This window comes from Thamnophis sirtalis, unplaced genomic scaffold (genome assembly GCF_051295495.1).
Source record: "Thamnophis sirtalis isolate CommonGarterSnake01/CBP01778 unplaced genomic scaffold, rThaSir2_p1.2 scaffold_14, whole genome shotgun sequence".
Lineage (NCBI taxonomy): Eukaryota > Metazoa > Chordata > Lepidosauria > Squamata > Natricidae > Thamnophis > Thamnophis sirtalis.
In genome coordinates this window covers 1,706,491-1,721,050 of record NW_028261394.1, presented here as the reverse complement: position 1 = coordinate 1,721,050, position 14,560 = coordinate 1,706,491, and the positions used below count along the sequence as shown (strand labels likewise).

The 14,560-nt window shown below is 48.7% G+C and overlaps 2 protein-coding genes across 2 annotated transcripts; one reads left to right on the top strand and one right to left on the bottom strand.

Annotated features, from left to right (window-relative positions):
* Window positions 1-248: 248 nt before the first annotated feature.
* Window positions 249-4,150, top strand: MED9 (mediator complex subunit 9). The gene is made up of 2 exons (XM_087728908.1): window positions 249-661; window positions 3,135-4,150. The coding sequence occupies exons 1-2, from the start codon at window positions 375-377 to the stop codon at window positions 3,397-3,399; spliced, it is 552 nt and encodes a 183-aa protein (XP_087585034.1). The 5' UTR covers window positions 249-374; the 3' UTR covers window positions 3,400-4,150.
* A 4,901-nt stretch (window positions 4,151-9,051) lies between these two features.
* RASD1 (ras related dexamethasone induced 1) lies at window positions 9,052-12,426 on the bottom strand. Its single transcript, XM_014052036.2, is given in 3 exon segments — window positions 9,052-10,119; window positions 10,121-10,319; window positions 12,036-12,426. Coding segments are annotated over 3 exon segments (1,215 nt in total). The 5' UTR covers window positions 12,322-12,426; the 3' UTR covers window positions 9,052-9,389.
* Between the last annotated feature and the right edge of the window lie 2,134 nt (window positions 12,427-14,560).

Here is a 14,560-nt window from a genome sequence, read left to right as displayed (position 1 = left end):
GGGGAGGAAGAGGAGGAGGAGGAGAAAAGAGGGAGGAGGAGGGGAAGGAGGAAAAGAAGGAAAAAACCTACGAGCGCCTGGACAGCTCCCCATCCAGCCCGCTGCAGCCCAGGCGGCGCAGGGGAGCCGGCGGAGGAGGAGGAGGAGCTGCCGGGGCTGACGTGCAAAAGGGCCGCGGAGGAGAGAAGGAGGCGCTGCAGCCTTGCACCTCTTGCAACGCAGAGCCCGGCGTGCATTTGCTGCGACCGCGGCAGCCTCGCGGGGAGGGATCCGGGGAGGCTCCGGGCCGAGCCTCCATCGCAGGGCCGGCAGCCTCTCCGGAGCGAGCGGAGCGAAGCCCCCCGCCAGGCGCAAAGGCGCTCTTGCCGGAGCGCATGGCCACCCCGGGAGCCGCGGCGGGCGGAGGTCCGCGGGCAGCCCTGGAAGAGCCGGGCCCGCCGCCCCAGCCGCCCCCCGGCGGAGCCCAACCCCCGGGGAACCCCCAGGCCCCGGGAGAGCCGCTGCCCGCCGCCCCCGCGCCGATCCCCGCGCCCCAGCCCTGCGCGGCGCCCGAGCCCAAGTTCCTGCCGCCCCAGGCGCAGCCCGCGCCCCCCGCCGCCCCGCCCGGCCCGGGCCTGGAGGACTATTCGTTCCTGCCCCTGGTGCGCGACATTATCAAATGGTAAATGAGCCTCCCGGGACAGGAGCAGTCTATCTCGGAGGGGGGGGGAGGTTGGGAAATCGCATCCCCGGGAAGAGGGCAACCCCCGATTTCAAACTTCGCATGATGAGGATCTCCAGCAAGATTGGCGCTCCCCCCCCCTCCCCTTTGCAGGATTTGAATCTGGTGCTCCTCCAACTTGGCATCTCTGGCCCAGCTGGTGGGAGCATCCTGGTGCACATCTGGGGGAGGGGCTGAGTTCCCGCCACATCTGCACAACTAGAAGCTAATGGGGAGGGAGGGAGGAGGGGGCTCTGAGCTTGCACAAACTTTCCCTCCCCATCCTTGATTGGTTTTATTATCATATTTATGATAATGTCTTTATACGTCATCTACCCATGCTGGCTGGGGAATCCTGGGAGTTGAAGTCCGCCCGTCTTCAAGCGGTGGAGGTGGAGCGAGCCAGCTGTGGACCAGTCTCAACCCAATGGGATGCAGAGCATCTGCGTATCCCCAAAACACCCCAAGCTGTAAATCAGAACTTAAGAAAGATGCTCACATAAGGCATACATAATAATAAGAGGGACATGTGCACGGAGCCACCCAAGGAGGGTGGGCTTTTGACATCATCCCTAAATGCTGGTGGGTGGGTGGGTGGGCGATTGCACCCCTGGATGAGGAGGGTCCTCCGGAGGAGGCCTCTCTGGGCTTGGAACAACTTTATAACCTTGAGGCTTAGAATCATATATAACACATGTGGGTAGATGCATATTTATTTATTTGTTATAGATAAGGGACACGGTGGCTGAGTGGCTAAGATGCTGAGCTTGTCGATCAGAAAGGATCGGCAGTTTGGCGGTTCGAATCCCCAGCGCCGCGTGACGGAGTGAGCTCCCGTGACTTTGTCCCAGCTTCTGCCAACCTAGAAGTTGGAAACCATATAAAAATGCAAGTAGAAAAATAGGAGCCACCTTTGGTGGGAAGGGAACAGCGTTTCCATGCGCCTTTGGCATTTAGTCATGCCGGCCACATGACCCCGGAGACGTCTTCGGACAGCGCTGGCTTTTCGGCTTTGAATGGAGATGAGCACCGCCCCCTAGAGTCGGGAACACCTAGCACATATGTGCAAGGGGAACCTGTACCTACCTACCTACCAGTGTGGGTTTCAAAATTTTTTGGAACCTCTTCTGTAGGTGTGGCCTGCTTTCCGGGTCCACTGGTGGAACCTCTTCTAACCGGTTCGGTAGATTTGACGAACCGGTTCTACCGAATAGGTGCGAACTGGTAGGAACCCACCTCTGCTACCTACCTACCTACCTTCCTTCCTTCCTTCCTTCCTTCCTTCCTTCCTTCCTTCCTTCCTTCATTCCTTCATTCATTCATTCATTCATTCATTTATTTATATTCATTTATTATTTATTTATGTATTTTGCCATGTTTATGTAGTGTATATGGGAAGTGGTGACCCCTTGAGAGCTGCATGCCACGAAATTTCATTTTGACGTCGGGATTAGTGTTCCTTCAAAGTGACAATAAAGTTATTCTGAAGTTTTTTTGTTTTTTTCCTAAATCTGGATCTTCACACCTGCCTTTGCAGAAGGAATCATTTTTTGGGCTGTTCCTTCCCAAGAGAGACACAGAATAAATGTTTTGGTTTTCTCCTCTCTGTTTTGCAAAAGCCTATTTAGTCTCTAACCTTTGGTGTCCAGCCAGCTGCTAATGGAAAATCCCAAATATAAGGCTTTCTTCCAACAACGAGGGAGTTCCTTTTAGCATAGAGACACCATTCTTTTGTTTTCAAAAACACGAGATTTATTTCTGCAGTTAGCAACTCTTCGCTCCCTCTCTCTCTCTGCCTTCCTCCTCTTTATTTATTTATATTTCATGCTTCCTAACCGCCCATCTCTCCATGATTTCTTGGGCCATCAACACAGGTGGGGAAGGGCCTGGGCGGAGGGTGGGGGGGAGTAGGAATAATGGGATGCCTTGATTCAGAGAACTGGGTTTTTGGGGGGCTGGGGTGAGGGGCAAAAAAAGTGGAACTTCTAAACCTTCCAATTTGGAAAATGATTAAAATAAGGTTTTTTCCGATGAAAGTCATATTCCAAGAGCACCAAGGATATCAAAGTTTTCCTTGTAGCAAAACGGGCAGCCAACCAATTGAATAAACGGATAATTAATTAATAAATAAAGTCCTGTTTGAAGCGACTTGCACGGAATAAAGGGGAAAGAAATCAAAGCAAGAGAGAATTAAAATCCAGATGCTAAATAGAGGACTGTTATTATTTTTAAATGTAAGTGTGTGGCCAAGGGCTTGCTTCTTTAAAAAAAAAAAATTAGAAAAGACATTTTAAAAATCATTAATTGAAAATTATTTTCCAAAGATCAGAGGGTTGCACGGTTCCCTGTCCCTGCCTTCCTTGTGTATAAATAAATGTTGGTGGTTTAACCGAAGGAATATATTTTAATTCTGCTTCCCATTTCTTTGTTGTAGCATGAATAAAGACAGCCAGGAGGTCCACCAGCTGCTGAACGAGCTGAGGACTAAATTTGTGGAGACCCACAAGCTGATCAAAAGCATGCCAGGCATCGCCCTGAGCCCCGAACAGCAGCAGCAGCAGCTGCAGAATCTCCGAGAACAAGTGAAAACCAAGAACAAACTCCTGCAGAAATATAAAACTCTGTGCATGTTGAAATCCCCAAGGAGTAAAGGAAACCACCTCCTCTCGATCGCTCTGCGAACAGGACAGTTCATCTGAAGCAACGTTTGCAAAGACATGGTGCCTTTAAGAGGCGTGGACTTCCAACTCCCAGAATTCTGACCGGGGCTAGGGGAATTCTGGGAGTTGAAGTCCACGCCTCTTAAAGGGACCACGTTTGAAATAGAAAGGGCAGCACAGGCTTAAAATGGAATATCATGGACATTCTGGTGGTGCTATTTGTGAGCCTAATAGGATTGTGATTGTGCAAAACTCACTTTTACCTGGTTTGGGGGTGGGGGTGGGGGGTGATGTCCATGGGCTGGTTTGGTGGTATAGCTATGCGAGAGTGTACCACTTCATCAGAAAGGGGGTTTCACCTTGCCTCTTCTCTGTTTTAAAAGCAAGAGAAATTATAATCCCAAAATCAGGAAAGAATTTTCAGGTTTAGCTTTCTACTTGCTAAAAAGTTGATTTATTGTGGTTTTATTTCCTGCTTTTCCTAGCTGCGCTTTTCACCCCTTCACCACCCTCTGCCCCCCCCCTCCTCTGTGGGATGAAGTGGTATGCTCCAGGTGGGACTGTGCCACCCTTGTCTTCCTCTATGGTTCAGAATTTTTAAAGGGGAAGGGGCCCGTTTACTGAATGGGAGGGACAGTCGGTCTTTGAATCCCGTTTTTCAGCCCCCCCCCCCCATGAAATAATTTTTCTTAACGCAGCAAGGTAGAAAATGGAAGTAATGTTTGAAATCTTCAACTTTTTTAAAAAAACGCCTTATGTCTGAATTTTATTAAACTTAACATGATGTCAATCATCCGTTTCCATGGAGAGTGTCATTGGTGGACAAAAGTTTATCCATGATGTGTGAATGTCCCTATGATTATTTTTAGGTTGCTAGTTGGGAGCAAACACGCCTTGCTTCCTTAATGGCTTTGCTAAACAAAATGTGGAGGGGGAGCAATAGCAATAGCAGTTAGACTTATATACCGCTTCATAGGGCTTTCAGCCCTCTCTAAGCGGTTTACAGAGTCAGCATATCGCCCCCCCAACAATCCGGGTCCTCATTTCACCCACCTCGGAAGGATGGAAGGCTGAGTCAACCTTGAGTCGGTGAGATTAGAACCACTGAACTGCAGATAGCAGTCAGCTGAAGTGGCCTGCAGTACTGCACTCTAACCACTGCGCCACCTCGGCTCTTTTAGATGATGGGGGGGGGATTATATTAATATTCTGGGGTTGCCTGTGCACGCAGACACACACACACACTGACGTGGCCTGTCGTGTCTTAACATTCTCAGTTTATTTTACTTACTTGTTCTTTGACTGGTTTGCCAGCTGTGGAGCGTTTTTTGCTTCCAAAATAGCCCTCTTTAAACACCACTCCATTGTCTCAACTTCCAATAGGATGAAAAGATAGAAATCCGATCTCTTGTCTGTTTAAGGGCTGAGCCCGGGATTATCTTAAGCTTCTGGCTCGCCATTCTTTCAATCCTGGTCCTTAACCATGTTTGGCTTCTTTTTTTTTTAAAAAAAAAATCAAGTTATTTTTTTTCCCTCCTTTGTTTTTCTTCTTTCTTCGTTAGGTGTAAGAATGTTGATTCCACACCCCGCTTTTTTTTTTTTTCCCCTGGTACCCTAGGACGGTTACCATTAATTAAGGCGACATTGAGTGACGTGATGGCTTCTGTAATTAAAGTTATTTCTAGTCTGTGAAAGTCATTAATAAAATAACTTGGCAATTTCAAAGAATTGGATGCAGTTCAGACACTGTTTTTTTTTTAATTTGGGGGCTTTAAAACAGGAACCTCAACTCTCAGGATTCCCCAACCAGCAATTCTAGGAACTGACGTCCATCCATCTTAAATTTCCCCCACATGCTAGTCAGTGAATCCCTTCTTTTCTTTCTTTCTTTTCTTTTCTTTTTTTCTTTCTTTCTTTCTTTCTTTCTTTCTTTCTTTCTTTCTTTCTTTCTTTCTTCTTTCTTTCTTTCTTTCTTCTTTCTTTCTTTCTTTCTTTCTTTCTTTCTATCCTTCCTTCCCTTCCTCCCTCCCCTTTCTTTCTTTCTTTCTGTTCCTGGAGCATAACCATTGTAAACAGGGCACAGAACAGACTGTTTTCAGGATACGTAAGACTTCAGGTGGGCTGAGCCTGAGTGTGGCACAGCTTAACCCAAAATGTTGGCTTTCCTTGAACAATGACAACAGGAAGGAAAAAAATAGTGTTCCCATGATCCACTTTTAAATCTGAGAGTCTTTCTTTCTTTCTTTCTTTCTTTCTTTCTTTTTTTCTTTTTTCTTTTTCTCTCTCTTTCTTTTTCTTTCTTTCTTTTCTTTCTCTTTTTTTCTTTTTCTTTCTTTTTCTTTCTTTCTTTCTTTTTTCTTTCTCTCTCTTTCTTTTTTCTTTCTCTCTCTCTTTCTTTTTTCTTTCTTTCTCTTTTTCTTTCTTTTTCTTTCTTTTTTTTCTCTCTCTCTCTTTTTTCTTCGTCTTTCTTTTTTTCTTTCTTTCTTTCTCTCTCTTTTTTTCTTTCTCTCTTTTTTTCTTTCTTTCTTTCTTTCTTTCTTTCTTTCTTTCTTTCTTTCTTTCTTTCTTTCTTTCTTTCTTTCTTTCTTTCTTTCTTTCTTTCTTTCTTCTTTCTGCTTGCCCAGCTTCAGGTGTGTGAATCCAGAGTCTTGGCCTCCTCCCAGCATCTCGTAAGATGGAAGTTTATTGCTATTTTCTCCTCCGAACCAGGAGTGCGATAAAGGCAATTATGAGAAGGGTTGGGCAGAGCACATTGAAGGGGTCAGCAAGGTCTGGATTCCTGCCAATCACCCTTGTTATATTTAATGCTACTTGGCCGAGAGGGCAGCCATGTTGACTTCGCAATGACTGGGAAATTTCCACTGGGTACATGAGGCGGGCATCATGCCCTTGGTATTTACGGCCATGTAGAAGACTGATGCCAGAGGAGACGCATGGAAAGCAAGAAGGGAATAATTATCTCACCTTCTTTTATTTAACTTCATTTTCCGTGCTTCCAATGACTTTATCTCCCTTCTCCGAGCTTCATCAGATGTTTTAAGATCCCACCAACCTCTGCCTTTTTTATTACTAATAGTTGCAATAACTGCAAATCGTCTCCAAGGCCTTTATTACAAATGCAGATGTTTGTTTATCCCATTGGCATTCACAGCTTGGAAACCTGAGAACAGACCCCAGGAGGGCAGGTATAATCTCTGTGCATATAATCTCTTTTCTCAAAAGCAGGGTCTGAAAGCTGTTTGCATGGGAAAAGAGGACTCTGCCCTTCGAACCCAGCAGGGGTATCGAGAACAGAATCAGCCAAATTACGGAAGCCTTTTAAGAAGGAAGATATTATAAAGACTGGTGGGACTGTGATCTGCTTGGAAAGTTGAATTGAATTGAATTTATTATTATATTTCTATGCCGCCCTTTTCCCCGAAGGGGACTCAGGGCGGCTCACAACCCAAGTCGGGGGGGGGGTACAAATAAGGGGGGAAAAAACACGAACAAAACAATACCACAATTTAAAAACACACAACAACCATACCATTTGAAGGGGGACAAAAGCTCATTAGCTTCAGGCCTGTCGGAATAGCCAGGTTTTAAGGGCTTTGCGGAAGGCCTGGAGGGTGGTGAGGGTTCGAATCTCCACGGGGAGTTCGTTCCAAAGGGCCGGGGCAGCCACAGAGAAGGCCCTCCTCCGGGTGGTCGCCAATCAGCATTGGCCGGCGGATGGAATTCGGAGGAGGCCTAATCTGTGGGATCTAATCGGTCTATGGGAGGTAATTGGCAGGAGGCGGTCTCTCAAGTACCCAGGTCCAATACCATGAAGGGCTTTATAAGTGACGACTAGCGCCTTGAAGCGTATCCGAAGACCAATAGGCAGCCAGTGCAGCTCGCGGAGGATAGGTAGGTGTTACGTGGGTGAACCGAGGTGCACCCACGATCGCTCGCGCGGCTGCATTCTGGACAAGCTGAAGTCTCCGAATGCTCTTCAAGGGCTGCCCCATGTAGAGCAAATGGCCCAAGTGGGCCATTGCTGAGAAGATTACTCTTGTGTAAGAGAAACACAGAGTGTTTTATTAGGTGGCACACCCCACCCACAAGATTAGCTAAAATTAACCAAAAAATTATCACCACAATGTTGGAAATGCAACGTTGCCCTAGGAACCTTTTACCATAAATGGTGGAAGTGCCCGAAAGCTGAGTCCAGAAGAGAAAATAGCTGGAAGAGCTGCAAAATCAAAGGATTGAGGCCAGAATTATTTCTATTGGGCATCACAAAAGAAAGAATATGGCAAAGGTGGATTATATTTAATGTTGCGTATTTTAACGGCAGCAAGATTGGTCTTCGCACAAAACTGGAAAAACGAAAGATCCCAAATGGAACAAAAAAATAATAAAGATGATACTGATCTGCGCAGAAGTGGACAGGCTGAGTCCAGAGTTCAAAAGATCAGGGTGAGACAGAATACCACAAAATCTGGACAAATGATTAACGATGGTTAGAAACAAGGGGGGGGGGGGAGGCCGGGACAGAAAAACACAAGACAAGTAAAGAATTGGAAATACGGCATTAAGATTGTGTGATAGGTAGGAATCGGATTGTGTTGTATGGTTAGTAATCAGGTTAAAGAAGGGATTAATGGACAGGTAATTTGATTGACTATACATGCCCGTGTAAGGGATATAAACTCTTATATAGCCGAGGTGGCGCAGTGGTTAGGGTGCAGTACTGCAGGCCACTTCAGCTGACTGTTATCTGCAGTTCAGCGGTTTCTAATCTCACCGGCTCAAGGTTGACTCAGCCTTCCATCCTTCCGAGGTGGGTGAAATGAGGACCCAGACTGTGGGGGCAATATGCTGACTCTGTAAACCGCTTAGAGAGGGCTGAAAGCCCTATGAAGCGGTATATAAGTCTAACTGCTATTGCTATTGCTATTATTGCTGTAAGATCAAAACACCCTATGGAAATGATTATGCCAGAAATGTCGCACTTCGTCCAATGTTTTTAATGTTTATCTAATAAAAAGCATTAGAAAAAAAAACACAGAGGAACCTTTTCATGTGATTCATGCTGGTGGGAACTTCTGGGAGTTGAAGTCCACACAAATTCCAGTTGCCAAGTTTGGAATTCATGGTCTCATATATGTCTTTCAAGAGGTCTTCCTTTTATCTCAACAACTACATCTTGGTCAGTTTGGCCAGGCTGAATAAAAAAGGTTGGTCCATGATCCCCCAGGCTAAGGGTGGATTTGAATGTGGGTCTCCACGACCCTACTTCAACGCTATTGATCAGATCTTCGTCATATCTCCAGCTTCAACTGGGCATTTTCAAGACACCAGTCACAGTTGAGCCGAGGTGGCGCAGTGGTTAAATGCAGTACTGCAGGCCACTTCAGCTGACTGTTATCTGCAGTTCGAGCGGTTCGAATCTCACCGGTTCAAGGTTGACTCAGCCTTCCATCCTTCCGAGGTGGGTAAAATGAGGACCCAGACTGTGGGGGCGATATGCTGACTCTGTAAACCGCTTAGAGGGGGCTGAAAGCCCTATGAAGCGGTATATAAGTCTAACTGCTATTGCTATTGCTAACCTCAGGAAAATTGCTGTGTCGTTGAACCCCAAAACTCAACCCTGTCCATCAGATATATAGCCCCCCCCTCCACATGTCCCTCACCCCACCAAAGAAGCCAACACCAAAGTTGTTGTTTTTCTTTTCAAAAGTTTTATTTCATAGAAAACCCCCCCAATATAACAAAAAACCAGTGTCAAACATTGTCAGAGCAAAAAAAACATCAATATTGACAATTAACCTGATCATTCTACATGTGTGTGTGTAAAGTGCCTGTTGGCTTTAATGCAATGCGGTTGTCGGTCGGTTTGTTTGTCAACAACGTCCCAGGGGAAAAAGGGGGGAGGGGTGTAAACAGGATCACTTTTCCAACAGCTTCCCTGCCGTCTCCCACAAAAAGTGCGGGGTGAAGGGGAAGGGGAGAAGCCGTGGATAATTTTCAGCAGCAGCAGCAAATGAAACGTTTCAACACGCTCAGAGGCAGCACACAGAAAGCATCACAGACACAGCCATGAGAAAGTTGGGGAGTTCAGCTGCCCACTCCACCAAATCCCCCCTCCCCTTCACCCCCCCCCCCCCCAGTCTTTGTGACCACAGACGCAGACTTGAGTGGCCTCCTTTCCCACCACGGAGTCTGCAATGTCCTTCTCCAGTCTCAGGTCCGGCCTCACCTCCAACTCTTGCTAAGAGGAAAATAATCTCGGGGAGCCGATGGCAGAAAGCTCCCCGCGGAGAGCTGAGGAGGCACCCTGTGTCCCATATGCCCAGCCCGAGGCTTGCGTGCCCCCCCAGATGGGCTGGCAGAGTTTGGATACCAAAGAACCTTCTTGGTTGAAAGGCCAGAGAGGGAAGCCTTAGCTGATCACGCAGCCGTTCTTTGTCCTTGGCTTGACTGCCTCGGATGGCTTTCTCCCGGATGTACATGAGGTCGCTGTGGACGCTGGGCCGGCGAGCAAAGGGGGCCACGATGCCGTAGGCTTCCCCAGTCCCGTCTCCAGAGGAGTCCTTCAGGAGCTTTTTCCCCTTGAGGGTTTTCTTGTGCAGAAGGTCACAATACTGCACGGAGACTTTGCGGTGCAAATCTGGGCTCATTTCGTTGGGCAGCTTAGCCATGGTGAAGAGCGCCTGGAACATCTCATCCAGGCTGCTGTTCTTCTTGGCGGAGATCTCGAAATAGGGACACTTTTTGGAGTCCTGGCCAACAGCTGCTCGATCTCTCGGATTCAACCTCCCGGTAGAAGTCCCGGTCGCCTTTGTTCCCGCAGATGACCAGAGGAACCTCAATGTTCTCCTTGGTCTTGTTTTTCAGGCAAGATTTGGTTTCCAGAATCTGCTGCTTCAGACGCTGGACTTCCTCGAAGGAGTCCCGGTTGTCCAGGCTGAAGACTAGAATAAAAACGTCTCCTGCAGGAGAAGGAACAGAAAGGGAGAAGGTTAGGAGTCAGGTTTCAAAACTTCACTATTGGAGGCATGCAAAAGAAGAGCAATCAAGGAGTGGAATGCAATGCGTAGTTCTGAACTAAATGCCACCTTTCTTGCCAATGCTGGTTTGATTTGCTCTCCTCGCCCTTTTCATGCGTTTTTGAAGCATTAGCCAAGAAAGCTCGCTTCAGATCAGAAATGCGGCATTCCCTCTAGATCGCGGCAGTAAAGAAATACGTTTTGGGGGCTTCATCCCAGGGTTCAATTTAGGAGAGCCCGGATGGGCATCCATAAAGAGGCTTGTCCTTTGCTTATCAGCTCTGGCTTTCTGCCTATTGTTCTCCTTTCCTTTACTCAGCTAAAGAATAATCAGATTGCAGCAGCCAAAGGCGCTTCGATGAAAACCAAGACTGAAAGCCCAAGGTGGTGCAGTGGTTAAAAGCAGCACTGCAGGCTACTGCTAGATCAGCAGGTCAGCGTTCAAATCTCACCGGCTCAGGGTTGACTCAGCCTTCCATCCTTCCGAGGTGGGTAAAATGAGGACCCAGATTGTTGGGGGCAATATGCTGACTCTCTGTAAACGCTTAGAGAGGCCTGAAAGGCCTATGAAGCGGTATATAAGTCTACTGCTATTGCTATTGCTATTGCTATTGAAAGCTCAGATTTATGAAGTCTTGACTTGACCCTAAAGCAGTGTTTCTCAACCTTGGCAACTTGAAGACGTCCGGACTTCAACTCCCAGAATTCCCCAGCCAGCGAATGCAGCCGCTTCAAAAGAGAAACGGAGCACAGAACAGAACCGGGAAAATATCCCGAGTGAATTAATCAACGTTGCGGGTGGGGGTGGGGGGCTATCTTTTATTTTTTTACCCATAGTGTATAGATTTCCCTTCTTCTGTTTCCCCTCTTCCGTTCCTGATTGCAACAAGGCAGCTTTGGGAGCTAGGCAGAAGTTGCGAGCCCGCAATGGAGCAGAGAGGAGCCCGTGGGCGCCCGCTTGCAAAAGGCGACGGTGAGGAGTCGCCAGAGAGGCGAAGGAAGCGGGAGAGTGGGGGGACGCTCCTTAATTGGCGCCTATCTTCGGGACAGAAGGGGAGGCGGGGGGTGGGCTCGGGAGAGGCACTCAAGAAAAACAATCCCTCCTACAAATTTTGTAGGAGCCGCGCATAGCCGAACGCCACAATTCTGAGAGTTGAAGTCCGCGCATCTTAAACTTGCCAAGGTTGAGAAACGCTGATTTCCTTTCTTTCTCTCTCTCTCTCTCTTTCCATCTCTAACTCTTCCCTCTGTGTCTTTCTTTCTCTCCCTATTTCCATCCCTTTCTCCCTTTCCATCTTTTTATCTCTTTCTCTCTTTCCCCCCTCTCTCTGTCTCTCTCTGTCTGTCTCTTTTTCCGTCTTTCACCCTCTTTCTCAGTCTTTCTCTCTCTTTCCATCTCTCTTTCTTTCCCTCTGTGTCTTTCTTTCTCTCCCTATTTCAATCTCTTTCTCTCTTTCCATCTTTTTCTCTCTTTCTCTCTTTCCCCTCTCTCTGCCTCTCTGTCTGTCTCTCTTTCCGTCTTTCACTCTCTCTGTCTCTCTGTCTCTCTCTGTCTCTCAGTCCCGTTCAGACTGGTTCGCGGAGCAGAACCCAAAGGACAGCCCCTTCTCCGGACTGCCTCCAGTCCTCCCCGCGCAGACACACACACACACGTCTCACCGGTGAGGATGGAGAGGCGCCGCATGGCCGGGAAGGGATGATTTCCCGACGTGTCCAGGATGTCCAGCTGGTAGACCTCCCCGCGGATGCTGTAGAGCTTGCGGTGGAAGTCCTCGATGGTGGGCGTGTACTGGTCCTCGAAGTGGCCGCTGAGGAAGCGGGAGACGATGGCCGTCTTGCCCACCTTGGACGAGCCCAGCACCACCATCCGATAGCAATTCTTGGGCGGGATGTTCAACTCCACCTCGCAGGGACCCATTTTCTTGATCATCTCCGCCAGGCGCATCGGGAGGATTGGAGCAGCAGCGGCGGCGGCGAAGGAGCCCTCTAAGAACCGGGTGGGAAGCTGCAGGAGGAGGAGATGCGCTCAAGCTAGAAGGGTCAGCTCGACTCTGTCCTGCCGAGGAGCCTCGCCCGCCTTTATAACGGCCACAGAGCCGCCGCCCCCTTGGAGGCGGCGCAAGCCAGTCGGTGGGGGCCGGCTTGCGCCGCTTGCTTGCCTGCCTGCCCAGCTCGGGGCTCAGAGCTAGCTGGCCAGACGCGGACGCGGAGCTCTGCTGCTGCGCCCGAAGGCTATGGGCTCTCCGAGTGCGGGCAGGGACGCAGGCGGCTGCGGGGGCCATCCGTTGGGGCTCTTTCTGGGGAGCTGGGATGGGAAGACGAGCTGGGTCGGTTGGGGAGAGTTATGAGCACCCTCTTTCTCACCCCAACCCACTCCCCTCTCCTCCTCTCCCCCAGAAAGAGCTGCGGGCGCCTCCAAAAGTTGGCCATATTTTGGCGACTTCATTTGCGACGCGGCCCAGGGCGCGCGATCTTTTGGCACCGCGGAGAGGCGGCGAAAGGAGCCGGACGGGCGCTCAGTTAAGGCACCCTTCTCTGCCTTACGCGTCCACCCTCCGTGGCCCACAAGTTGGGGTTTCTTTCCTGGATTTGGGGGGGAGAGGGGTAAGGCTGGGCTTGCCACACCCAGAAGAAAAGGACAGGGTCTCCAGGGCATGCCTAGAGTGTATTGCTCCAACGCTCTGAGGGTTTTCTGATTTTAAATCCCTTGGAATGGATTGGAGGGGGGTGGAGTTTTGGGGGGGTTCAAATTGCTCCCCCATCTTGGATGATCTCGGGGAAGCTATGGTCTCAGGAAAAGTAAGAGCCAAACTGTAAAATGGGTACAGAGGATGACTAATAGATTATTATAGAATGTTTGCACCACTGCACAAATAAAACGTCAGTTTGGTTTACTGGTTAAGGCGCAGGCTGGAAACTAGGCGATTGGGAGTTCTAGTTCTGCCTTAGGCAGAAAAGGCAGCTGGGGGACTTTGGGCCAGTCCCTCTTGCTCAGCCGAACCCGCCTCACAGGGTTGTTGTGGGGAAAATAGGAGGAGGAAGGATCAGTAAGTATGTTCGCCACTTTGAGTTTGCTTATAAAAAATAATAAATTGTTGGGGAGGGGGTGTGAAATCTTTTAAACAAATAGGTGCTCGAATTCCGACGTTTGTCATTTACAGTTAAAGGCCCTGTTTGCAAATGTGTTCACCGAATTCTTAGCAAATCTATCCTGCAAAGCTGCCAGCTGTTGCTCAATTATCTTCGTTTTGCAAGATAAAAAAAACACCCACATGGTGTTCCCTGCAAATGCACCCCCTGCTCCATCCATTTCCAAAATACACACACTGACACAGCCTTGCAGGAGTTCCCTTCCACGTCTCCCCATTGTTTGTGAGCAAAAAACAGGAACCCCCCAAACAGCTCAAGCTCTCCTATCTTGGCACCTCCCTCTCCTCCTTGCCATAGCAATGGACGGGAGTCTCTTGCCCTGTTTATTGCCTTTGGGGGAAGGAAAATAGTGAAGGATGGCTCTGAATGGGCAGCGGCGAAGAACAAAGTTAATCTTTAAGCCGCGATGGAGAGGATCTATTGCATGCCGCTCTGTGAAATGGGATTGCATCAGGAGAGAGCGGGCCAGGAGTGAGATAGACAGAAACAGGGGGTTTCTCTAAGGCAAAGACATCCAACCTCGGCGACTTTAAAACCTGCGGACTTGCCACTCCCAGAATTCCCCACCTGGGAATTGAAGTCCAGCCGCCTTGAAGTTGTTATTTCAATTTCAATTTTAATGGATTTGTATGCCGCCCAATCCCGAAGGACTCCGGGCGGCTTGCATAAAAACAGTTTAAAAATATTAGAAAAGTTTAAAATACAAGACAGAAAGGAATTAAAAGAAAGACACAACATGCACACGATTTTAATGGGGCTGAAGCTCAATCAAGATCAGAGGCCCCAGGCCTGCCGGAAGAGACTCCCCTGCTTTAAGGGGTCTTTAAGATGGAAATTCACCCTCCCACCAGTCATGAGTGTGAGTGTGAGTAAACACAGTTCTTGTGAAGCCTGCCAAGGAAGCAGAGTGACGTTTGCTCGTTCGCCGGAAGAGATCCGACTTCTTCGGTTTCTCCAGAAGCTTGAGATCAGTGGTGGCGATGAGAAAGAGGCCCAAATGCAGGCCACTGATCCCACATCAGCTTCAGGAAGCA